Source organism: Falco punctatus, assembly GCF_963210335.1.
Source record: "Falco punctatus genome assembly, chromosome: 5".
NCBI classification, from domain to species: Eukaryota; Metazoa; Chordata; class Aves; order Falconiformes; family Falconidae; genus Falco; species Falco punctatus.
In genome coordinates this window covers 52,999,206-53,026,361 of record NC_137584.1, presented here as the reverse complement: position 1 = coordinate 53,026,361, position 27,156 = coordinate 52,999,206, and the positions used below count along the sequence as shown (strand labels likewise).

The 27,156-nt window shown below is 38.0% G+C and overlaps 1 protein-coding gene across 4 annotated transcripts in view; it reads left to right on the top strand.

Moving 5' to 3' along the window:
* PEX7 (peroxisomal biogenesis factor 7) overlaps positions 1 to 27,156 on the top strand; it is a 54,354-nt gene that overhangs the window by 16,331 nt on the left and 10,867 nt on the right. For 3 of the 4 annotated variants that reach the window (XM_080390186.1, XM_080390185.1, XM_080390184.1), the window contains 5 exons: positions 78 to 186; positions 11,015 to 11,121; positions 11,520 to 11,633; positions 14,403 to 14,458; positions 24,399 to 24,498. In XM_080390186.1, the coding sequence (XP_080246312.1) occupies positions 78 to 186; positions 11,015 to 11,121; positions 11,520 to 11,633; positions 14,403 to 14,458; positions 24,399 to 24,498 (486 nt within the window). The remainder of the gene's footprint in view (positions 1 to 77; positions 187 to 11,014; positions 11,122 to 11,519; positions 11,634 to 14,402; positions 14,459 to 24,398; positions 24,499 to 27,156) is intronic. The other variant, XM_080390187.1, reaches the window with a different exon arrangement.

Genomic DNA, 27,156 nt, shown 5'->3' with positions numbered 1-27,156 from the left:
TAAAGCATTTTTAATGTATGAAACTTTCCTTTCTTATTGAATGTGTACTTCAACAGTTTTCTTTTTACTTTATTCAGTGGGATCCAGCTGTGGGGAAGTCATTATGCACTTTTAAAGGCCACGAAGCAGTCATTTACAGCACTATATGGTCTCCACACATCCCAGGTTGTTTTGCATCTGCCTCAGGTAAACATGATGGTAAAGAGATTCTCAGAACAAAAGAACCCAACCTTTATGTTATTAGGTTAGTTCAGCATTTTGTCCAGCAGATGGCAGTGTGTGTCATACATATAAATGGAAGAAGACAAGATAAATTTATTGCTGTGGCTGGATTTGTAGGTTCTGTATGATCTGTAAATCATCCTGTTGGCCATTTAAACAGGGATCGGCAGTTTTCTAGCAGTTACTTCAGTTACCTTGTGGCAATTTTTTCTGTTATTTTATGTAGCTCTGTTCCATTCACCTTGCTTTTTTTATTGACCACTAAATCATGTTATATGCTTTATTTTGTGTTCTGGCTTACATTTTTTTTTTTTCAAAATATCTCAAGTGTCAGTAGACTGTTAGCTCTGTGAGTAACATAGCCAGTTCCCACTGAACTGTTTTAAGGACTACTGGAGATCTCTGTGCCTTGTTTTTTTGGGAAAGGTAGTCATCAATTTTGCTTTTCTGCTTTGGCCAGTGCTATGAATTTTGCTGGTCAATACAATCATAATTGAGTTGGGTGTACCTAAGGCAAAGAGACTGTATGGCAAGATGGCAGTGTTTTACAAACACTGCTCCTGCTTCAGAGACACAAGGAGAACTCTGGAGTGAGACCTCAAGCCTTACTGCTGACTTAGCTGGGCAAGGGGTGCTGTGAGCCACGGAGTTTGCTTGGGAAAGAGGGGCAGTAAGACACTACCTTAATGCAAATATGGGTAGATTAACTTCAGTGGCTTAGATTTCTCTGATTTCAAGTCTGTTAGACCTTTGTACTTGTTTAGTTAGAAATTGTTCAGCTCTTATATCAAGAGTGTAAGCAAGGATAAATATGTTTTCCTGTTACTGAAGTTAAAGAGAGACAATGAGTACACACAGGTACTGGCTGTCATTGTCTTCTATGGGAAGTTTGATGAGAAAGTGCATATGGCTTGCATAAAATTTGAGTCTGGCTATTTCCATCTGACTCTGCTTGCAGGGTTGAACTAGAATGACTAACAAGTTACATGTATTTGTAGTGCTTGGAAGCCAGATGCTGGAGCATAGATATTTTCAACTTATTTAAAGATTCATTGAGGTACGCTTAGTGAGATACCTATCTAATAGGATCTGAGAAGCTTACAGGATTGGGTCCTGTATGCTGTTTGAACAATTGTACTGAAAAGCAACTATATACTACAAAAATACCAGCTAACTACTATTTGGTTAAAGGTAAGTGGAGAAAACAGTGCTTAGTGTTTTTTGCAAATTCTAGGTGTTATGATGGTCTCTTTAAAGTCCTGCTCAGAAGCCTCCCCTCCATGGTAGTCTTACTCATACAAAATTTCTGACAATCTGGGTGAACAAAAGAGCTTTACTGATCCAGCTAGTTATTTCAAATTTGATCCTCTAGAGTATGAAGCCAAATTATCTTCTAATACATTGGCACTTGAACAATTTTGGGAAACATTGATTGTTAGATGCTGTATGTAGTGGTATATACACTGGGTACAGCAACATACACTTGATCTGTTTTTTGAGTGACTTAGTGGGTGCAGCTGTTGGAAATTTTGACTAAAACTCTAAAGACTTCCTATTTTGTGAATTTTACTTTGATTATTGAAAGGGACTAACACATATTGGTGGAGCCTGAAGCTAGTTGCAGTCAGTTTTCACCAATTGATGACTCCATAGTATTTTACAGGGGGAAAAAAAACATGCACAAAAGATGCACAGTATTTTTGTTCTCTAAGTACTACTTAAGTGTGAAATAAAATCCCATAGTGTAATGCTAGGTGTAAAATCATTAGCTAAGAGAAAATAAAGTCTTCAGAATGATGGTGAACTGTCTTATGGTTTCCGAAATAAAACATCTCCTGTGCTTCTAAATAAAATAACTTAAAAACAAAGGCCTTGCATAGAAGTCATGACATGCAGATGTGGAAAATGTTTCTTATTTGCTTTTGGTTTTAGTTTCCATTGGAATTTTTCTGTAGTTTGATTAGATTCCTTCACTGCAGAAATTATATACTGGAAGTTTTTTCTTTGATCAGCAGGACTGTGGGTAGTAGAAGTACTCATGACCCTCTAGCTCTGGGTATAAATGCCATTTCCATATAGTAAGAAAGGTGTATCAGATGGTTTATGTTCAGAGCGTTTACTTCACTGTTTAGTGTTTAATGGCATTCTACTCTGTCAGTCAAGATATGTGATGAAAGTGAAGTGGAACTGTTCAGAATGCTGGACCTCACTTGAAACTTGCCACGGTCCACATACTTTAAGCAGGAGAGAAAATGATGGAACAGAAAGCTTAATTTCACTGATGACTCATCTATTGAGCTGAAGTTGGAGCTGGAGAAAAATTGCAATCTCAACATGGTAACATTGTGTCGAATGTGCAGCTGTTCCCTTTGATACACTTGCTGGAAGGGTTTACCCTCTTTTTTGTTTGTTTGTTTTCTGGTCGCTTTTGCAACTTTGTCTTGTCTTGAAAATTAGTAACTGAAACTGAGTCTGTAAGGAAACTTCTTGTACTTCTTTTCATCTCCCTTGGTTTTTTTTAACTTTTTAAACCAATAGCTTTTTGAAGAGTATTGAAACATTCTCTTGAAGAAGGCTGCGTGGCATTAGGCGTGTAGAGTGTGTGTGTATGTGTGTTCTTTCTCGCCCCTCCTGTCGCCTTTCTTTCATTCCACCTCACACATACTTACTCACAACCACGGGCTTATTTATATCTTAATAATATAAACTCTTAGCACTTCAGACCAGAAATGAACTGTTTCTTGTTGTACATCTTCAGTTTTGCATGTGTTAGTAAAATAAGTTAGGTATGTTGTTAACCATAGATTAAAAAAAATACTGGTCTTGAAATGCTTCCAATTTACCTAAATTTAAGCGAAGCAATGCATGAGGGGTTTTTATTATTTTTTTTATTAGTATTATTTCAAAGAAAATAAGCAAGAGAGACAGAGGTTTAGGATGCTATGCATGCTTCAGCCTTGCCCTTTTCCTGCCTTTATTTGAATCCACATAGATGCTAGCAGAGGTTTAATTTCCACTTAACTGATTAGTTTGTGAATACTGAAAACAGAAAACCAAACACAACTGCAAGCCACAGTAAAACAGCTGCTCAGAAGGACCATTATGTACCTAGACAACTTTTGCCTGAAGCTAATTGGGTTAAATCTTTGCTTTTGGAAAGTTACTTTCTTACACTATTATGAGACTAGAAAAAGAATATCAGTGAAGAAAATGAGAAACCTAAGACTGCAATATAAAGCAGTTGAAAAAAGATTTGATACTAATTGTACTTCTTTTACTTCATTAACTCTCCAGTCTGAATACATACAGGAAAACGAAGTTTGTCTGTAGTGGACAATAAAAAGCAGTTAACTTACAGAAGATAAATATGTCTGATGCATCAGCTAAATTAGCTTTTATTCAGCATCTAATACACTTCCATTTAACATTTACAGGCATGTGTGAGGTACTTACAATGCTGTAGTTTTCATGTACAATCATTTGTACTCTCAAAAAGCAAGTAAATGGCTTATCTTTTTTGTTTGAAATTGGGAGTTCATAGTAACAGAAAAAATGGTTAATTCTGTATGTGTAAATAACAGCTGTTGTGATGTCAGTAATGATTTCTGAGCTGATAAGATAAGCAGGATGTTCAGGTGTACATGTGGCACTAAACCAGAGTCCTGGCAAATGTCTGCCTTACACTGAAAAAACAGTGATGTGGAAAATGTCGTTAAAGCAATGACATAAATGTTTAACAGCATTTTCATGGCTAAAAGGATTTAATGAGTCATTGTGTCATTTGCCCAAACGTCTCTCTTTTTTCTTTCTTTTTTTTTTTTTAACCCAGAGAGCACATTGGTGAGAAGCAGATAAAGTGCCACATGCACACAACATTAGTATATAGGCAACATAAAGCAGTTCTATGAAATTGTTTTCCATGAGTGTGGAGCAGTAGGCCTTACTTTGTCCTGTGGTTTATATAAAAAGCATCCATTATAATATCAACTGTATTTATTGCCCTTTAAATTTAACAGTGGGAAGTAACTAATGAGTACCATTTTACCCTAATCTGTGTAACTGCAGTATTCTTTGATACAGATATGACAATGGCAAATAAAAATATGAGTGGTTTGGATTTGGCAAAGCCCAGATTTAGAATAACTGCTAACTTTTATCTGAGCTACGGGAACTCAGTTTTAATGCCGCATTCATTTTTAAATCATTACCACACTCTTTAAGTTGGCTGGTTAGGGCACATGCATAGTTTTCATAACATCTTAAATAAATAATGAATACGGGGGAAAAGTGTTTTTTAAATCTGGCGAGATAATGTCTGTTTTCATCAGTATTTAGGTCAATTAATTGTGTTCTTTGCTCAAAGACTTATTTTTCAGACTGAAAGCCCAGGGCAAAAAATTTTCTCGTACAACAACAAGATGTGATCGTTTCTGGAAATTTTTTATTATGTTGACAAAAGTGTTGGGGAACTGTAGCTTTGGTGGTTTACAAACGAACTTGTAAATCCAGCCTCCACTCTTTGTAATCCCTTGCATTCATTGCTAGACTTTAAGGTTAGAATTAAAAAACGTTGTTGATCTCATATTCTGTTTTATTGCCAGCCCTGACATAGTGAGTTGATTTTTAAAAAGTTTGTCTTCTTGCCTAGTGGTCTTAGTGACAAATGTGTGTAGTTAAGGGGTTGTCAAGCTGTAGTTTCATAAATCAGGCTGGCATGTAGTCTTGGCGCACCTTTTTGTGTTTGGGATCCAAATTGTGAAAGAAAACTAAAAATGAACAAATTATTTGGCATGAAATAATGAGCTGGGGAAGGTATACATTTACTAAGAGGATGGTTACTGAATTAGTTGGAATAGCCTTGAGTGCAGCTCCTCAAAAAAGAGGTGTTTTCCATGTGTAAGTTATTGGACCGAATCTGGGGTTGTCTGTTCTTTGGCTTCAGCTTTCTAAAGCTTCAGCTTACATTCCTGCTTCAAAAGTAGCACAGAGCAAAACAAAGAGCAGTTGGGGAGTGGAGCTCCATCCATCCAACATACATCCAAAGATGTTTGTGTGTGTTCAGGTTCCAAAAAACCTGCAGGAAATAATTTTCTGTTCTTCTATGACAGTCATGGGTTCCAAAACACTTCACTAGAGATTCATATTCCATTAGCTTGTGTGGTGTGGGTCCAACTCTTTGCTTCTTACAAGTTCTTTGCTGGTTGCTTGTTTGTTGAATGTGCTAGAAGAAACGCCATCATGAACAAGGTTCAAGGCTTTGCACAAGTTGGTCATTTTTGGAATACAAATCCTCAAGGGATAAAAGAGTAAGAGGCTTCAATTTAGTGCATTGTACAAATTGAGTATCTAGAGAGCAAACTGAATACACACTTACTGTGTTTTGTTGCAGTTTAGCTAAACTGATGTTTATGCTAGAAGGTATTAAAATATAATTGACTTGCTTACTTTGTTGTGTCACATCTGTGTAATGAAGTCAGGTGGGCATTTTCATTTGCAATCTATTGCTTCAAGACATACCAGCACAGTGGAGAATTCATCCAAGTCTTGTGCTCAGTAAGCTTTGCTAAGTCATCCTCTGATGTGCAAGCTGAAATATTTCTCAGGAAATGAGTTTAGCCCTCAATTTATAGTATATGCTAACCATAGTAAAGTATTGTATGCAGCACATGCTAGAATATAAAGCACTTTTTATATTAGAATCTTGCACTGTGAAATAATGATTAAGTGTTAAGAAGGAAAATGCATTCACAGGTTTTTACAGTGAATTAATAGGTTCTGGGTCATTTGGTTTGGACTTAAGTATCTAGCCAATATTGCTATTTGCTGAAAAATCATTTAATAGTAAGTCATAAGTTAAGTCAATATTGAAATAAATATTTGGACCCAAGATTTATGTTTAATCATCTTGGAAAACACTGAAAGAAGTTTTCACTGATTTTTTTTTTTTTAATTGTTATTTTCTTAAAACGATTTACTCCTTTCAGAAAAAAGATTCTGTTGAGGTCTTCTCTGAAATAACTTAAAGCTCTTTGGTTTCTTAGCTTTACAGCATTTTGTATCAGACCAAAAACTTACCAGTTGCAAAGTATGTTTCCACTGGCAGTTATGTTTATTTGCTATCTAGGTTGTGCTACGTGGAAGTAGATTTTGTGCATTCAGTAGAGTCCTGTTGAATGATTTAAATAAAGCTGCTATTCATGTCACTATTTCTGTCGCTTTGTGTGGAATCTCATGAGCTTTACTAATCCTGCTCTAGGTTCGCTTCTGCTGTTGCCGTGGTTTAACTCCCGCTGGCAACTAAGCCCCACGCAGCCGCTTGCTCAGTCCCCCCTCAGTGGGACTGGGGAGAGAATCGGAAGAGTAAAAGTGAGAAGACTCAGGGGTTGAGATAAAGACAGTTTAATAAGTAAAGCAAAAGCCACACATGCAAGCAAGCAAAACAAGGAATTCACTCACCACTTCGCATGGGCAGGCAGGTGCTGAGCCATCCCCAGGACAGCAGGGCTCCGTCGCGTGTAGCAGTTGCTTGGGAAGACAAACACCATGACTCCAAACATCCTTCCTTCCTCCTTCCCCCAGCTTTATATGCTGAGCATGACGTCATATAGTATGGAATACCCTTTTGGCCAGTTGGGGCCAGCTGTCCCAGCTGTGTCCCCTCCCAGCTTCTTTTGCACCCCCAGCCTGCTTGCTGGCAGGGCAGCAAGAGAAGTTGAAAAGTCCTTGACTTAGTGTAAGCACTGCTCAGCAACAACTAAAGCACCAGTGTGTTATCAATGTTATTCTCATCCTAAATCTGAAACACAGCACTGTACCAGCTACTAGGAAGAAAATTAACTTTCTCCCAGCCAGAACCAGGACAAGTATCTATGACAGAAACAGCATGATTGTTTTAACATGCCTAAAAAGATGGGTTTTGAGAGTCATTAGATTTGGGTTCTGTTCTTATTCTCCCACATTTTCTATGTCATTCTGGCTAAATAATTTAGTCTGGTTTAGTATTTAAAAATACATACAAGTAAGCAAATAATGTTAACTTGTAATCGTTCAATGGCACTGCAGAAGTACTTACTTTAATTGAGATTTCATTGACTTTTTACAAGGGCATGTAATGATAGGATAAGGGGGAATGGCTTGTAACTGAAAGAGGGTAGATTTACATTAGATATAAGGAAGAAATTCTCTACTGTGAGGCTGGTGAGGCGCTGGAAGGGGTTGCCCAAAGAAGCTGTGGGTGCCCCATCCCTGGAAGTGCCCAAGGCCAGGCTGGATGGGGCTTTGAGCAACCTGGTCTAGTGGAAGGTGTCCCTGCCCATGGTAGGGGGTTGGAACTAGATGTTCTTCAAGGTCCCTTCCAACCCAAACCATTTTATGTTGTTACACCTTATATTCTAATACTTCTGTCCCTTATGCTGAATTCTTTTCCTACAGTAAATTAAATACATGTTTTTTGGTGGGTTTTTTCCTCTTCATAAGAGAACAGTGTCAGAAAATAAGATTTCTTGCTTTAGAACTAAAAAAAATTAATCTGATCTTTTTAGAAGTAAAACTTTGAGCTAACTACTTTACTTTAGTTCTTGAAAAACATTGTATCTGTCCTGGTTAGAATCCTTTTTGCCTTCAGATAGTGTTTAAGGTTTCTTGAGTTTTTAATGATCTCCCAAATACCTAGCTGTTTTTTATAGTTAATGTTTTACCTCTGCACTATTTGGCAATGATTGCTTAGGTGGTCCTTATCACAGGACTTAGGAGATTATCATTTATGGATTTGGGTAAAATACATCTGTGATTAAAAAACCAGTGTAAAACCTACATGAAATTTAAATCTTAAATAAACTGTATCTTTTCACTGTCATACATTGTGATTCACATTAGTGGTCTTTATCCCATGTACGGGGATGATGTACTTGTAGATTAGCATCTCTTTCAAAAATTTTGAATAGATGAGTATATATTGTGTAGTTCTATTGATTCGTCCAAGATTTCACAAATATTCATTAAAATGAAAGAAAGCAAGTACAATATACAAACAAATCTGGAATCGTAATTATCTAACAGACCAGCAAAAATCTGTTGCCATAGAGAAATTGCTTCTTACAAAAATAGAAATATTTTGTGGGGGAAATGTTGGCCACTTTTTTTGGTTGCTTACTTTGGTATGCAAACTGGCAGTAGCTGTTAGTGAATATGATTGTACTAGGTGTGCTTTAGTTGTACTTTCTATTATTATTATCCTGCTTCTGCTTTGCCATATGGAAGAAATGTATCCTTTGAAGTGCAGGTTTGAAGGAATCATGGAAATTCCAAAATTTTTTACAGCAATTTTTGTTGAAAAGAAATATAAATATATATAGTGAGGTCATAGAAAGATGTTTGAGGTAAAAATAAAGTTTGTTAAAATGTGTGTCAAGATTACACTTGTTTAGCTTATCAGCCTCTTTTTTTCTTTTTAATTAATCTGATTCTTCAACTAACTTAAATGGACAAATTGGATTTGCCTTTGGCTTTAATTCAGCCTGTTCTGTTCACAGAAAGGCTCACTTGCATGTTATGTTATTGCATTAAAAACATTTCACAAATAGTGACAGCCGGAATTAATGACAGCTAAGTCTAGCATTTTCAAATAAATAAAAATAATAATAAAAAGGGAAAATAATTCTTTTTCTTGTGCATCAGCATTTTCTATTAAAAAAGACATAATTGGAGCAATTGTATATTTAGTGTCGAAATTGTTATTGGCTGAGTAACTTACTTTTCCAAACGTTTTTGGCCCTCATAATGCTACTGTGGCCCATCTCTGTAGCAGTTCATTCTAGTTCACCTGGATTTATATATTTATTTGCTTAGGAAAAATGGTCCTGTCTACAGTGAAATACGTGTTTCCCCTTCAAATCTTGTGTTATCTGATGAAATTAAAATAAAAGCTTTTTAAGAAGTCCATTATAATAGCTCAGAAAGACTTAAGACTCAAACTGAAATCTGTCCTCCGCAGGCAAGCAGATAACAAGACTAATGGTGGGTGGATGAGCATACTACCCTTTTCTTGCCAAGACCCTGCTGGTTATGTTCCTTCCTCTCCATATGTTGGCCTGTTTTTATAAGCACTTTAGTGATGTCTGGGGCTTCAGCTGACTGCAGGGTGTCATTTTCAGGAGTGCTGTGCATATACTGAGCAGCAGTTTTACTCTTGATAGTACCAAAATCGATGAGGGGAGTTAAAATTGTGAGAAAACATGTGTTGTTCCCACCTTACAGGTAGGGAATTTATCCACCAAGAGTACTGTATCTCTCACAATCATGGAGTCTGAGGAAAAGCCAGCCAACCATAAGAGCAGAGCTTCCTGTGATCTGTGTAGCACCACAGTCATAACACTAGTCTTGTGTCTGGTAGTGGAACCAAGCTCGCTCTAGCTTTGTTTTTGCATTCAGACTTTGCAACCATTTTGTGTCTTTCTGCAAATGCAATAGGAATATTGTTGTGGCTGTAAGGATGGGTTTGCTTCAACTGTAGCCAGCTTCTTAAAAAGACCAATGATTTTGTGTGCCCAGCTGTATATTTTAAGGCCAGTGACCAAATGGGCATTAAAACCATCAAAATGCTTGTATCTAAACAGCATAAAAATCATAATTATTGATGATAACCAATCTGAGAATTTCCAGAAGTGTTTCTGGCAAAGAAACATCAGTGATTTCTTCAGCAGCAAGGTAAAACTGTGTTTTTTAAATTTAGGTAGTACTGATACATGATTTCTGTAGAAATCATGGGTGTTTGGATACAGCTTCTAGTGATTTAATTTGTCTCTTGGATGAACACAATCATAATCATGAGTTCTAATCAATTTTCTCTCTCTGTAAAAAAATGAGCTGGAGAATCCATTTTTGCTGATACAAAGCTAAATATTCAGGGTTAATGAGAGAATCACAATTTAAAAAAAAAAAATTGAAAAGCATGGTTGTCAGCTGATGCAGTTTTCCATGTCTTTGTAAGCCATTAAGAACTGAATTTGTAAGAAGGGTATACGCAAATGGTAAAGATCTTCAGGGGTAGAAGGCAGTTTATGGCTGGAGATAGAGAGGCTCAGGTGATTCACAACTGTTAAGCTAATCTGGACTCCACTGCTCTCTGAAGAGCTGTGTGTGTGCGCACGCACATGTGCAGGTGTATGTATGGGCTCGGAGGTTAAAGCAGACATTGCCTTTAATATGTGTAATAGTTACAGCAGAATTACTTGATCTTCTGGTATTTCAACGAGAGTAACTGTGCAGGTTTTGCACATGATGAGTACAGATAATGCATCATCATTTTTCCCTTCATTGAAAGAATCTGGAGATAAATTGCATTTTAAATACTGTTCACTTTTCTGCGTGCCAAAAGTATGTGTCTAGGTACTTTTTCACAGCTGGCTTGCAGAGAAAGTTTTTCTATGATTCTGGTCTTCTAAGTCCATTTTTTAATGGACCTTAAGCTATTACTACTGTAGTTAGATGTTAAGTATTTTACCCCGTCTCCTTTTGATCAAATTAGAGTTTAGAAAATAATGGAAGTGTTAGCAATAAAATGAAGTAGTTCTTATTTTCTTTTCTAATGAAACAGCAATAGTAAGTTCTGATTCCTTTTTTGCATTAATCTAACCTCTGTGTCTATAATGTGCTAGCTCTATTTGGCATGAGTGTCATCATGTAATAGCTGTATGAAATACAAACTAAGAAATAGTTGCCTACTAAATACTAGAGGATTAACTATATCCCATAATTGATTCAACAATGTTGTATCAATTTCTCTTTGTTTCAGGTGACCAGACTTTAAGAGTTTGGGATGTGAAAGCTCCCAAAGTCAACCTTGTGATACCAGCCCACCAGGCTGAGATCTTGAGCTGTGACTGGTGCAAATATGATGAGGTATAAACCTGTTAGTCCAACTGGTTTCCTGTTTGAAGAACTCTCATTAAATAGTGGGTCTTTTTACTGCAACATTAATGCATCTTCTCTTTAGAAAACTATGTCTAGTTGCTTTGTTGCTTTCACTAATTACTACATCTTCAGAAGAGCATTGTTCCAACAGATGGATGGCTCAAGTAGATTGGAGGTTTTGCTTATTTTGTATAGTGGACAGAATAGTCCATAGTGGAGAAACAGATTGTATTTCTCTGTTGTCTTGAATTTACACACTGGAGACCTCATTTATGATTTATTCATCTGTATTGTTTGATTTATCTAACTTCTGTAGCCAATGTGCACATCATTGCAATTTAATAATTACATTTTCCTGATACATCTGTGTTTTATCAAATCATCAGAACTTGCTGGTAACTGGTGCAGTTGACTGTAGCTTGAAAGGCTGGGATTTGCGGAACATCCGTCAACCAGTGTTCATCTTGCTTGGTCATACCTATGCTATCAGAAGAGTAAAAGTAAGTTGTATTTTATTCCCTGCTGACCACCACTGAATTGTTAATATAAAATATTACCGCTTTCCAGAAAGATTTGTTTATCTAATGACTAGCAAAAATAAAATGGGTGTTGAAGATTTTACATGCTGTAGTGATTGTTCTTGGAAACCTTCATTTCAGCACTGTAGAATACTTTGATATTTAGCAGATTGCTGAGATTTCAAAGTCAATATATTTCCATTAGGAGTGTTTGAGAGCTTGAGAGAGTGTTGGGAGGTTTACTTCTGCTATGTTATATGGCATTTGAGATAGAGAAAATACCTTTGCTAATTCATTTTTTAAATGGTGCTGTGCCTTTTTGTTTCTATGCAAAGGGTCAATATTCACATAAGGCAAGGTATAGAACTCATTGTGAATATGTATTTTTGTGTAAACAAAGGAAACATTAAAATGTTCAAAGAAATTTCAAAACTTTGTGCATGAAAGTCTACAGATGGCTATACTGGATCTGTGTACTACTAGATCACCCACCAACAGGGATTTGTTCTAGAGGCACAATGACATTTTTTTCATATATTCAGTTCTTACTGTTTTTTTATATTAGTCAGATATATACCTGATCATTTTAAAGCCTTTCAAGAACAGGTATGTTTATTAATGTATTCTAGGACAGCTGAACTGGCAGAAAAAAATTATCCCAGCTCAGTATTTTGCTTCACGTGCCCTTGGAATTTTTAATGTGTGTCTAACAACTTTAGAAGTTACTGTGCTTAGGTTGTAATTTGTCAGAAAAGGGAGTGGTTCCATATCATCAATCCTGTTTGCAGCCAGATAGCCTGGGAGGCTCCTGCTCTTCCTTATCTCAGCTACCTTTGTATGCTGTCCCCACTGGTGGTGGCTGTCCAGTCTTTTTTCCCCGAATTTAATTCCTGCATGACCATGCTCTAATCTGGCTCTCTTAAATGTTCTTTATAGCAGAAGAACATTTAGCAGTGGTGTTCAAATTTGTTTTTTCTTGTCTTTTTTAAACAAGATAAGTTTGCAGCTCCTATTTGACAGCCATTTAGACAGATGAATCAATATGGTATTAATCAATACAGACTGTCATATTCTTACTCTCTGACAGTTAGTGGGATCTTTTAAAAAAACAGCTCTGCCACTAAGGGATTCACAGCACATTATCTTCCTGATAAAATGGAGAAAGTGAACACAGAATTGTTACTCACCATAACCTGTGATAATAGAACTTGATGGAACTACAGAAGATGGGTTTACGAACAGATGGAAGGACTTCTTTTATACATCAGATGGTAGACTTCTTGAATTAGCTCTCTGCAGAAGAGGTTGCATAGGCAGGCAGTGTCATCAGGTTTATGGATAGCAGCTGGTTGATAAACAGATACTAGAAAAGCTGCACAGGGATAGCATCTCTAATTTTTCTATTCTCTATAATCCTGGGCTGCATTAGGAAAAGCATTGTCAGCAGGTTGAGGGAAGTGATCTTTCCCCGCTACTCACCACACCAGCAAGACCGCATGCAGAGTGTTGGGTCCAGTTCTGGGCTTCCTAATACAAGGGAGACATGGACATACTGGAGTAAATCCAGCAAAGGGCTGCAGAGAAGGTTATGAGACTGGAGCCTCTGTCCTACCAGGAGAGGCTGAGATAGCTGGGTTTGGTGTGGAGAAGAGAAGGCTTAGGGAGGATCTTATCACTGTGTATGAATGATTGGGGGAAACGGAGAAGACAAAGCTTGACTCTTCTCAGTGATATTTGATGAGAGGACCAGAGGCGATCAGTACAAACTAAAATACGAAAGATTCCACACCCCCCTCCAGAAAGACTATAGGAAATCTGAGGAGGTTAAAGTTCAAGCATGCACATCCCTCAGTTCTGCTACAGTAAAGAGAACTCCGTCAGCAGGGTTCAGCAGGCAACAACATACACCGCTGTCTTGGCAGCTTGGGCAGTTGTGGCAATAGCTCTGGCTTAACTTTTGACTTTGTAGTAGCAGTGAATAGTGTTGGAAGTCTTGCAGGAAGAATCTTACCTATGAACCATGATGTGGGGGACCTGCTTTTCAAATTGAAGTTATGTCAATGAATTGTGTATTTCCTGCTGAGAAATACTGACCTTAAAATGGTTAGAAATTGAGGGTTGCCAAAAAGCTGGAGCCGAGGTGAACAATTTTACATAACTGCATCCTTATTGCTTGCAGTGTTTAGACCTGTCTGCAAGAGATCATAGAAGAGTGTGTCCCATTAAATGCCCTGCAGGAGGCAGGGAAATTATGAAGTGAGGTTATGCTGCCTTCAGTTTTTCAATTTATCTCCAATTTTCCCATTTCTGTAAATAATTTCAAAATCTTAGGATGTGGAATTGGTGACAATAATATACCTTGCATTCTCTTCAGTATGGCCCAGATTTTCTCTCTCTGAAAAGAATAAACTGGTCGCATGGCTTTTCTCAAACATTTATATAATGAGATGATACTCAACTTGTCACCCAAAAGCACAATTTAATGACTGTTTATATGACTGTCCTAAAACTTCTTAACTTTACAGCAGGGTTGTTTGGTACTGCTGTAATGAAATCAAACCAAAGCAGGATCCCGTAGGGCATTCTTTGTAATTAGAAGCATAACGGAGAAATTTGCTGATGTAGTCTGTGATGTGGTACGTACCAAAACAGTTAATATAGTTAAACTTTGGTAATTTTCTACTTATTGTAAGTCTGTATACATTCACAATGATTTTACTTTAAAAGCTGTTCTGTTTCATTTTCTTGCAGTTTTCACCATTCCATGCAACCTTATTGGCGTCTTGCTCCTATGATTTTACTGTGAGGTACGGTATTTTTTTAATCGGATACAAATGGAAAGATAACATATTTTAATGTGGCTTGCAACGGGAGATAGTTCTAGAGTGGACATACTGAAGTGCAGTTAATGTTGCTATTGGATGTTTTCTCTTTGTAAGCTATGTTGAAAATGCATGGGTTCTTCACTTAAAAGCTAGCTCAGTCACTCTTCTGAATCATATCTGCTCTGACAGATGCTTTCTGTAATCCTTTTCACATCGTTCTGCTGAATGGAGTTGCATCCAGCTGTGATAGTGTCTGCTAAGAAGGTAATAGCCTCTTATATTAATGTAGGTGGGTAACTTTGTAAGTTTCCCTGACATATTTTTATTTAAGCTTTTTATGAACAAAGTTTTTGTCCTACCAGTATCTGAGGAAGCTTGAGTATTGTTCCACAGTGTGTATGCTCAAGTTCTTTAGACAGTACTTCTGCAAGTTCCCCTGGCTACCTAGTATATCTGATACTGCTAAGGATTTTATAGTACCACTGACTTAAAGCTGATTAAAATCCCAAAGAAGTTTAACTTCATGTTAGGACTTCTCTAAGATCCACAGTGTCATATGTCAATAAACTATGAAGCACATTACTGAATATTTCATTCACATTCTTTCATCTACATTTAAATTTTATAACATAGACTGGATATAGTAAGCAGTAGATTTACAAATGGGAGAAGCTCTCTTCCCCCACAAGTGACTGTGAAGTTATTCCACTCCCCCAAATCATCCCAACACTTCTGGTTGTGTCCTACGTGATCTGACAACAGACACAGAAATGTTCTGTTTTCTAAGGGAAATCTTGCTAACTCTCAGTGCCTGTACATGTTTCTAAATGAAAAATCTATATAGTCTTGTGCCATAACATCATATTAAGTTGCATCATGAAGTTAGTGTGTTAAGCATTGTGGGAATTTTGTATAATCTCTTGTATAGAAGAGCAGTATAGCTGGAATACTCTGTTTTGATCCAAGCTCTTGGTCGCAGCTCCCAGAATGCAGCTAACAGAAACACGCAGGTGTGCAAAGGGGCTCTGAAGCTCTGCTGCAGATGGCGTGGGACTGCTTGAGGCTGTACAGTGACAATGGAGACGTTGCACAGGGAGACAGTTGCTGGAGCAGTTATCCTTGGCAGATTTGAGTCCTCAGTCATGATAGCACTGGCGAGGATGTTGCCTTCCAGGTCTTAGGCTGCAGGGAGCGTCTAGTGCCTCTTCCTGGGACTGGGGGTGATGGTGGCTTCACCTGTGGGAGATGTGTTCTCTTTGAGGTACTGGGGTAAAGGAGCTGCAGGAGGAGATGAACAGATTGCATACCATCAAGGATAGGGAACGCAAGACTGACAAGGTCTTCACAGGTATCCTTCAAAGGTGAGAGCTCAAATCCCACAGTGCAAGGAAGGAGGGACAGTTAGAGACTATTCTTCAGGAACAGAGGGTAAGGATAAAGATTCCCATGATGGGGAAGGCTGGAAACTTGTGACTTCTGGCAACACAAGTTGGAGCTAGAGAACAGATTTAGTGCCCTGGAAATGAGTGAGCAAGAACAGGCTTGGTCTGGGGAGGTGTCAGAGTCAGCTGAGCCAGAGTGTCTGCACCAAAAGAAAAAATGCCCATCATCACTGGAGACTGCCCGCTGGTGCATTCCCTCTTGAAGTATCTGTCTGTCAGCCCAGCCTGATGTCTTGGAAGGTTTTGTTGCCTCCCTTGGGTTGAGGTCCAGGATGTTGTGGAGACTGCTAGGGTTGGTCCAGATTCAGAACACTGCCTTTTCCCACTTACCTGTATGGGTTCTCACGTTACTGAAAGAGGTGACCACGAATGTATCAAGATTGGCTACATGGCACTGAGGGCCCAGGTGGTGGTGTTCTTGATCCTGACAGTGAAGGAGAAAGGTTCAGGTAGGAAAGGACATCTCCAGCAAAGCAACACTCGGCTGCAAAGCTGGTATCATAAGCACAGCTTTGTCTTTTACAACCACTAGGTCCTCTTTTAAGCGATTGGGTACTGCAAGGCAGACATAAGGTCCATCTGACAAAGTAGGGCAAGAGCATCTTTGCCAATGGGCTTGCCAACCCAGTGAGGAGTGTTTTAAACGACAGATGTCAGGGCAGAATGACCACAACCTGAAGAAAAGTGAAAGCATGGGGATCAGAGAAGGGTGTGGGGTACAGCATAATGCCAGAGGCATTTGCACTTTCCCTGTGAAATCAGCCTGACACCTGTGTACAGCAGAGGAGACAGATGTGGAATTAGAAGTCCATGTGCATTGGCAGAGCTGTGGCTTCTCCTGTTGGGGATTATAGGGAGGCGGTGGAACTGCTCACCAGACTGGAGAGCTGCAGTAGATAAAGGCTCCTCAGGAAAGAGAGTCTAGGAAGATGAGGTGGTGAAATGACTTGATTGTGTTGTCATCTCTTCCTGTTTTTGACACTAACTATATGTCCTTCAGGTTTGGCACTAATGCACTTCATGCAGTACTGAAATCTAGTGCAATTTCAGCTCTGACATTTTCATATGTGGAAACTGTCAGTAAAGATGAGCACTAGCTCATATATCAGGGTGTATGTAAAGGCAGAGCTTGGGGACCTTTGCACAAAACGCCACTCTAGGCATTTATTTATTTTTCTGTGACTAGGGACAGAGGGCAGGTTTGAAGAGATGAAATACAGATTTTTAGCAGTTTTCTAAAACTACTAGTTGCTGCATTTGGTATGAGTGAACAAACAACAAAGAAGGCCAGGTGAAAGACTTTGAAAAAGGTGGCACAAGCAGAATATTCTGTGTAATGGAGGAAACTTGTTACCACAACAGTTTGGGAACATCTCTTTTAAAGACTGTAATATAGTAACTATGTTGTACCTCTGCCATGTACCCTGTACTGTCATTTACATGGAAGGAATGTAGCTCACAGTAAGAAGTAAAGTTCACTTAGAAATGTTTAGAGATTGACTGGATGCACAATACACTCCGCATGCACATATGTGCACACATGCTGTCATGTCTGTACATGCATATACACACCATGTGGACAAGTGAACATGACTATATACACATACATTTCAACTTAAGAACAAAAATACTTGATACATATATAAAAGGTGGAAGTAGGGAATCCAGCACATGATATTCATTTTGGATCTTGTTAAATCTACTCAAGGCCAGTAACTTGTTAGCCACGTTTGATAATAATTCATAGAACAGTATGGTATGGCAGTCCTTTAAAAACAGATTAATTGATACAAGCAGTGTTGTTTTAATAGCAGTTTAGTTATGATATTGTTCTTTTTTTCTTTAACATTTCTGTTTCAAGCTCTGAATTGTCTGTAAGCATTAACATAGAGTAGATAACTAGGTACGGCATAACTTACTGTTTAAGCTCTGTAATCTTAAATGTTACTGAAGATTTATAGTTTAACCAAACAAATGCAAACCTTAGATAAGATTACCAAACTCCTATGGAAGAGGCAGGGTTTTTGTTTCGGGTAGAACAGCTAGCTTGGCACATAATTGTAACTGGATATCTAAACCCAAAAAATAGTAGGTTGAAAGCAAAGTTAATGCTTAGCTTCATCCTTTGCAAACAGTATGATTGCATGTGTGCACTATAGCCAAGCTACTGAAAACTAGTTCAAATGCCAAGTTCATAGTGGGGGCTAATAAAAAGAGAGTGTAGATTTGAACTCAAGTTTTTACATAATTGAGTATAGTGATTTGGATTTAACCCCTGTCTAGTAAATGCATCATTGAGAATTTTTTTTTCTATACCATTTCCTTACTCTTTGAGAGAGTTCAGGAAAAATGTAGGTTAATTAAAGAGCAGTTTTAACACAAATTAATTGTTAAAATGCCAGGAAATGCACAAAGTACTGTAACATTTCCAGGACTTATTTAGGTCTGTGTGCATGTTCTTAAATGTTATCTCCATCAAAATTCAGTTTGAAAGAACATCAGTGTCATCTCTTACTGGAATCACTATTTTATATTTTTAGACTCTCTTCAGTATAAAAAAAAAATCTTGGTGCATTAGGCACAGACAGGGCTCACCAACGTCTAAACAGAAGATCTGATAAATTATAGAACTTCATTAAGCTGGTATCAGGCCAGATCTTGAAATGTATTCACAGAAGCTTGCCTCTGAGGCCAAAAGGGGATTTTTGTTGAAAGTTGTACTATACTGGACATCATGTCTGCAAGATTCTTTAAGGTAATCCACTATCTCCAGCTCTCCATCACTATGTACGGTTCAGTAACCTGGATCACAAAGAAATCTTGAGAACTACTGCAATAATGCTGCTCATAAAAGAAACTATTCTTCACTTCAATTAATGATCATTGTCTTTTTTCTTTTTTCTTAAAGGTGAAAAGATGAGTAGTGTTTTCTCATTTGCTCTCTTTTTTCTTTTTTTTTCTTTTCTTTCCACCTGGAAAATGTTTTCCCGCTGAACAAAATGCTTGTCACAGGTGGTTTCCAGTGTGAAACTGAAAACTCTGGAGTAGAAGAATCTATTAATTTGAAGTCTCAGCTGATAATAGTTCCTGCATCGTTATAAAAAACCTTCTTGGTAGCAGGGTTGCTAGTAATAGTCAAAGCTTTGGGCGTTACATCTGATGAAACTAACAAAATTCAAAACTGATTGTATTTTTTAATTATGATTTAACTGGTTTTTGCAATTATAGAGCTAGTCAAAGACACTCACAGACCAGCATAAAGCATTTCTGTTCTCTTGCATATTTTCTTTTTGGATTAAAACAAGAATAACAATTTAATGGTAAATATTTTGACATATAAACAAATGTCCAAGTTATTGTATTTTTTTAATTCACTGGCATTTTCCTGCCTGTACATACTAGTTTTCTGTGAAATAAGTATTATGAGAAGGAATTTCTCTTAAAGTGAGGAAGGTGTTGGCTGCAGGAGCTACTCATCAAATGATACAACCTCATAAATAGATTAATACCTTTTATCTATGAAAACAAATTTTCTGGTGCTATGAATAATGCTATAATGTTGTTGAAGAATACAGCAAAGGGATATTTGTATTTTTTCATTTATCTTAATAAACAGGTCTATATAAATGTTAAATATTTGTAACTAAAACCTTCAAGTATTTATACTTGAATATTTAACTGTGGCAGCATCTGAATATTTATTCTTACGCAAAGTGCATCTTTTTTCTTCTGAGTAACCCTTTTTACTTTTTGATTGTGAAGTTATCTATTAATTCTGTTTGGCATACAAATACCTTTAAACCTTTCTCTACAAAAGGTATCCTGTCTGTCTGGAAGGCAAAGTTAGGTTTCTTTGTGGACAGATGAGGAAACAAGTATTGAGAAGACTACACATACCTACAGTATTATCTGTATGTTAGTGGCAACCACTTCTGTATTTCTCAGGCATCTGATTTACCCATTTTTAGCCAACTGACCTTTCTCAATGAAGAGTGGGACATGTCAAAGTGAACTGAAGCTTCAGCCTAGAATTATGATCCTAAAGGATGGGGAATATTTAGAAGCTCTGATGAGACCATATGTGTTTCTAAGTTAGGGATTTGTGTCCCCTTCTAGTGAATTCATGTTTTGGAGAGAAATCAGGGAACAAAGAGTAAGCTGGATAACTTCACTTTCATAACTACACTTAAATTGCTGTGTATCAGCAGCAGTGAAGTTGTTACTGTTGTATACCAGCCAGTCCATTGGTAAGCTCATGTCTTTATCTTTCCAGGTTAGAGTAGCACATGATGCTATATCTTGGGCTGCACCTTGATTTGATTTAAGCTAAAAGTACTAGAGAAGGCAAGTACTTGCCTAAGTTGAGTTTCTCATTTGCATTTCTTAAATCAGATTGAACTTTTTAGTGACAAGAAATACCTTCATTTTGTGAGCATGCTCCATTTTTCAGGGCACTCTGTTTCTGGTTTAGGATTTTTGATTGATGCCTGAACAGGGTAATGATAGAAATACATTCTTGGGTTGGATATGGGCACATGATGATGATGATGAGAGTTGTTCTTAAATCATTGTTTTGAGGGAAGGGTTAAAGTTACTGGTAAGTTTTGTAAAGTTTTAGATCTTCAGAAGCAGAAAGGATATGATAAAAGCTAGTAACTTGTTCATAAAAGAAGAACTGAAACAAACATAACTTGCAATCTGCCATTTTACCTTATAGAAGAATGTTTGTATGGGATTTCATTGTCAGGACATCAGCTTATGTGCAATAAGAAAAAGCAGTGGTGCCTATGCAGTTCTCTATTAGAGTAGGGTCTTAAGTGTGTAAGTGGTGTGCTTTGTTTTCCCATACAGTACATAGGAAGTAAACTAAGAAGTTAGCATTTCAGCAAGAATTGCTTCAAAATTAATCATATAAGTTCAGTCCTTAGGGAAGAATTATGCTACTGGAACAAACTCAAAAGTAAAACCTATTTCAGAATTACTTTTCTGGATCCTCTTCCATTTGATTTGGCTTTCAAGCAGTTCTTCCTCTTTTCTTTGATGCTTATGAAAGATAGTACTTTGAATAAAGGCTTTCATCTATACCTGAGCTGCTTCATAATGTTGATAGTTTACTGGAACTGTAATGAAATAATGTCTTAAGGATATTATTGTGGAAATAGTTAGATGTCCTCAGTTAATGCCTGAAGTAACAACATTGCCCTGATTGGCCTGTATCCAAGGGTAGCTCAACACTAAGTTCTGCTCAGGCATAAATTTTTCTGGTTTGCAGGAAGAATGTTTACAGGTAACTATCTTTGCACAGGGATTAAAGAATGGAAGCAGGAGAATGAATGGTGCGATACACAGGTAGTAGACTAACACTGAGTTCTGTGGCATTCTTAAAAACTTCTTGGTTATATACATCCATATGCTACTGTGACTTCTGCCTGATGCAGTTGCATGTACATGGTAGCATTGAGTGGGCTTTTATGCAAATCAGCCTCTAAATAGTTGATTCACACCCACCTAAATATATAACGTATGGAGACATCTTCTATTTGAAACCTAAGAGCAGTAGTAAAGCTTTCATACGTAATTTGTTGTTGTTGTTGTTGTTACTCAGAAGGAAATGGACTTGAGGAGTTGTGGTGCTTGTGCTTCCATCAGTGTGTTTTCCCTGAATCATTTCCTGAAGTAACTTTTGAACCTGTTGAAAACTTAATTAGATTTGACAGGAAAGTTGTAGTCTAAATTTACGAAGCTTGTACCAACTTAATGGAAACTCATGAGCGTACAAGAGAGGGAAATCCAAACTATTGCCTTAAGGAAGGCAAAAGACATAGCATGAGTTCACCACCTGCCTAATCTGCTTGCTGATCTGCTGGCTCCTCAGCATGCAGCAACAGGCTGCCACAACGCATGGATTGTCCTACCTTGTACAGACACTGGAACCTGAAATGGTACTTGCTGCCTCGTTTTCCCAGCCACTGGTAGAGGCACAAGGGCAAGAGGCAGGGGTAGAGTGGGGAGGAGGACATGGCAGGAGAAACTATTTTGAGGGCTGGTAAAAGTGTTTTGGTAGTAGAGCACAGAAGATGTATGTAGCAAGACAGACCTCCGTGGTATTGCTATGGGTGGTACAAAGTACAAAATCCACAGGATGGCAGACTTTCTTTTCACGTAATGGCTTGTTTAGAATAAGCAGTCCATTTGTGATATATGTGCAGCTTATGAATTGCCTGTGAAGTATGTGTAAAACAAACAAGAAACTATCAAGAAATCAGGGAAAAAATACACTTTTAACAGTTCCAGTGAGAAAAAGTTTAAGAAAATGCATTTGTTTAGGTTACAGGGTGTATACAGTCAGTGCACGTGTGACTGCCACTGTGAGCTCTAGTTTTAATGTACATAATATAGGTAAAAATGGCCGTTCCATCTGAGTGGCACACCTGTGATTATACAGGCTGTACAAACCCTGTAATAGACCCTAAAAGCATATGCAGTTGTCTGGCCCACTGCTGAAGTTCATGCTCCCAACCAATTCAAATAATGCAAGCACAACTATTTGCTGTGAATGCATCTTCATTTTTCTGTACAGCTATCGTGATGGGGTAAACACCGTCTTAGAAAACCTGCATTGCACTTTCAGTCTTCAGAATGCGATGGAAGTTCACTCTGAGGAAAATATTGTTGTCACCATGCTAGTTTTGGAAGCTGGGCTGTAGATAGTGTTTTTCACTTTGGACTGCAAATTTGTTACAGGAGCCATCATTGATTTGTCATCAGTGGTTGTCAGTCCTGAAACTGTACTTTTTTTTTTTTTTTTTGACTTTCAGTAGTAGTTATTTTTATGTCAAAAACCCACAAGTCCCAGACAGCCTGTGGAACTTAAACTAAGTTGAAGTACTCAAACTATACTCCTGACTTTTTGCAAGCATGACTCAATACAACAAACACCAAATTGTCCTTCTATTTTTAAAATTTATCAGAAAATTTTTTCTAAGTTTTTGTAGATCTGAACTTGTCTCCTTTAATCTTAGTTTTCAGTTGTGAGCATCTGTCTTTCAAGAGTTAGTAGACAACTAACATGGTAAGGAAGGCTACCACTATTACATAGAAACAACAAAGATTTGTTTCCTTATCTTCTTATGAACAAATGTGAGAGGATGAAAATGCTGAAATGGTCTTTTGCTCTTCTCTCCTGCAAACTAGGTTGTTTATCTTAGATCTCAGCTACTAGGAAAAAGTTAAGAGGGTTGTTGCTATAGCGTAGCCATTGTGCTGATACCACTCTGCTCCTTTATGAAGGAAATAACATCTACATGTTAAACAAACTGACCCTGCTGGCTCCAATGTTTGCTATTTTACCTGAATTGGTTTGAACACACAGTGCTTTCAGTTTAGTTGGTCTGATAATGAAGTGTTCTTATTAGGTATTGTCACTTTCCCCAATAGGAGCAAGGCAGAGACACCTCTGTGGTTGTTACAAAAGTAAAGCATATGATTGAGCGCTATGGAGAAGTCTGAGCTGTAGAAAATTCGATTACAGCTGCCAGCCCATAAAATGTGCTGTGCTTTGCAGCCTGTGGACTTTTCTAAGCAGTACATACAATGCAAAAAAGAAAACCAAATCTTTCTTTTGTGCCATCGTGTGGTGTCTTGTCAGTGTGTTACTATCTGAAAGTTCTATTCCTGAACTCTTTTTTCAGGACTGAGATTTCTTGTACCTGTACTTTCATCCCATCTTCCCTTATACTTCTCTTATCCTTGCTGTTAACAGCATTGATGGACATTGCATCTAATGGTGCAGCAGCTGAGAGAAGTAGAGCACTTCAGAAGTCTATTTTCTAAGCATTTATATCAACAAGGCTCAAAAAAAAAATTGTTTTTTGAAATATAAATTAGTGGAATTAACCGTGTAATGCAACTGATCTTTTTAGTACAAATTTATTATTAAATTGTAATATTAAATTCTATTCTACAGGAACACAATCTCAAATTAGAGACTGGGAATGACCAATATCTCTAAATGGATGTGTAATTTGCAGTAGATAAAGACCTTGTGGTGAACAATACCAAAACCAGAGAAAAATATAAATTTTGCTAAAGTTTTTCAGGCATAAAATTCCTCACCCATCAAGAAATATAACAAGAGTATTCTAGCCTACATTTTGTTCTGTTTTAATAATGTCCCAATGGCACCTCTTTGGTGCCAACTTTGATCTCAGTTTCTGCAACAGGAGACAAAGATCATTTTGCCCAGTGGGGTTTAATTTATGCAAATCAGCAGATGGCTTTGCAGGAATATGATTTGTTATGTTTCCTAAGTGGATGAGTTTGCTTTTTTAAATACCCTGGCAGCAACAGATTTGTCAATATCTTGCATTATATTTTTGAAATGGCCTTTCAATTACTTTAATTGTGGTTTGTTTGATTCGCCACCCCCACACCCCCTTCTCTCTCTCCCTCCCTCCCTCCCTCCTTCCTTCTCTCTATAGATTCTGGGATTTTTCCAAGCCTAACCCTTTGCTGGAAACAGTCGAGCATCATACTGAATTTACATGTGGACTGGATTTAAGTCTTCACAACCGTGGTCAGGTAAGGGCTGGGGTGAATTTACTTTTCACTTGCCTATTTATAGCCATTGGGGTCATGGCTGGACTGCAGGACTCAGATCCTGAATAAGAGTCACCAGATTGCAGAAAGCTTCTGGAAGTGAGTCTGGATGAATGCTTATTAAATAAACCTCGCTTCATGTCCATTTTTATTTATAAATCAGTTACTTGCATTGGGTGGGAGAGGAGGGCAGGACAGACAGAATTGCAAAATCAGATAGCTGGAAGCCACAGTGAGCTCAGGGAAAATGAGGTAGTTTTGTTTCGGAAGGAAGAGTTAATAGAGAAGGGCCTAGAATGATCTGAGATACAGAGCTTTCTATATCCAAGTTAAACATTGGTAGTGTCACACATGATACCTAGGCCTGGTTTGTTATAATATTTGGAGTACTAGAAGAGGCTTAATATGTAGTTAGAATTCTAAACCCCTCAGCTGTTGACAGGAATGAATGGAACCTGTTTTATCACGGACACTTACTTATGTTCTGGTGGTTCTAGGATTCTCCTCTGCTTCTGTTGCTGCAATCATTTCTGGTTTGTAAACAGAGGATTGTTGTTTGTAGTATGAAGTGTTTTTTCAGGCAAGGAAGGCAGAAAAACTGAAGTAATTATTTGCTTTAAAACAAGAAAGCCTGTGGTTTTCACACAGAAATTACTGTCACCAAGTTAACTATAACTAGTGCACTACTGAAAGTGCCACAGATATCATTTGCATCTAGATTCCTTTCTAATTCACAGTGAAATAATCTTTTTACCCCAAATAAAAATGACTTGTAACATCTGCATTGAAATTCTGATTGGACAAAGCAAATAAGACCATCATAATTTCTGCTACTCATAAAAGACACAGGAGAAAGGTGTAAATTTGGCAAAATACTTAGCTTAATGCATATGAAACCATTCTAGCCAAATGCTAACTTGAAGAGTTTTCTGCCTGGTTGCTTGTTCCTTTCATTCTGTTACCTCAGAGGTGCTGCGGTAATTGTTCACGAGGCTGTGCTGTGAACCACATAGGGAAATTTGTAAGGCTGTAAAAAAAATTCTTAAGGTTCAGGTTATTTTTCATCAAGGCAGGGCAAGAACAGCTTAAAGGCCAGTTGCTGGGAACTAAAACTTTGTCCCAGGTGAGTGCATAGCTACAATTCTGGCTGAATTAGGTCCAGAGGAAGCAGCAAGCATAGTGTAGTACATTGGGGCCTTACTGTGCTATATCACTGCAGACTCTGAGCCCAGTTCAGCTTTCCATGAAGCTGGTGTGGGTTTTGCCATGGATCTGAATGAGTCAGTAAGATTTGTCTTCCTTTTGTATTGAGGATGTGATCACATCTTGATCATAAATCCGTTGCGAAGCACCCTGTGTGTTACAGAATGGGGCTCAGTGGATGGTGTTTCTGACTGACTGGCTAGATATGACTTTTTTTTTTTTTGGTATGATTTACCTGTCAAACTTGGGAGTTGCTGCTATGTGGACATTCTTTTGTAGCTGCAATGTATGGAGTACCCTTCTTGGAACAAGTAACTGCTCATTGATGATAGATAATGAAAGGAAAGCGAACAGCTGCACATACACTTGTATGTTGGAAAAAGTAAAATAATGGTGTACATACCCATCTACATTAGGGCATTCATGCATCCAAGTATTTTTTTCCACACAGAAATTCTACAAGTCCAATGTTGGACTTAATGCACAAAATCTGTAAATCTGGGGTGCATATCCATGCACACTGCATGCCAATGTGCTTTCCAGACAGAAGCTTGGCATCTGCAACAGATATAATATTCCTCTGTTTTTTTCTACTGACTTGATTTAATGTATTGTGAAAGTTGGATATCACAGCAATGCAAACTGTAAACATTCTGATTTTTAAAATAAATTGAAAAACTTCTGATAGAATTAAACTGTAACTACAGAACACAGGGAAAATGTAACCTCCGTTTTTAAAAACGGAAAGAAGGAGGACCTGGGGAACCACAGGCAAGTCAACCTTACCTCTGTGCCCAGCAAGATCATGAAGTAGATCCTCCTGGAAACTATGCTAAGACACATCAAAAATAGGGAAGTGACTTGTGACAACCAGCATGGCTTCACTAAGGGCAAATCGGTCCTGACAAATTTGGTGGCCTTCTACGACGGGGTTACAGTGTATGTTGGTGGATAAGGGAAGAGCAGCTGATACCATCTATCTGGACCTGTGCAATATATCTGACGCTGTCCTGCACAACATCCTTGTCTTTAAACTGGAAAGACATGGATGAGATGGATGGACCACTTGGTGGATAAGGAATTGTCTGGATGGTCGCATCAAAGAGTTGCAGTCAACGGCTTGATGTTCGAGTGGAGATGAGTGTCAAGTGGCATTCCTCGGGGGTTATTATTGGGACCAGCGCTGTTTAATGTCTTTGTTGGTGACGTGAGTAGTGGGTCAGGGCAATCCGAAGCACAATTACAGACTGGGTAGAGAAAGGATTGAGAGCAGCCCTGAGGAGAAAGGCTTAAGGGTGTTGGTTGGTGAGAAGCTCAGCATGACCTGGCAACGTGTGCTTGCAGCCCAGGAAGCCAAACATGTGCTGGGCTGCATCAACAGGAGTGTGGCCAGCAGACCAAGGGAGGCGATTCTCCCCCTCTAGTCCACTCTCGTGA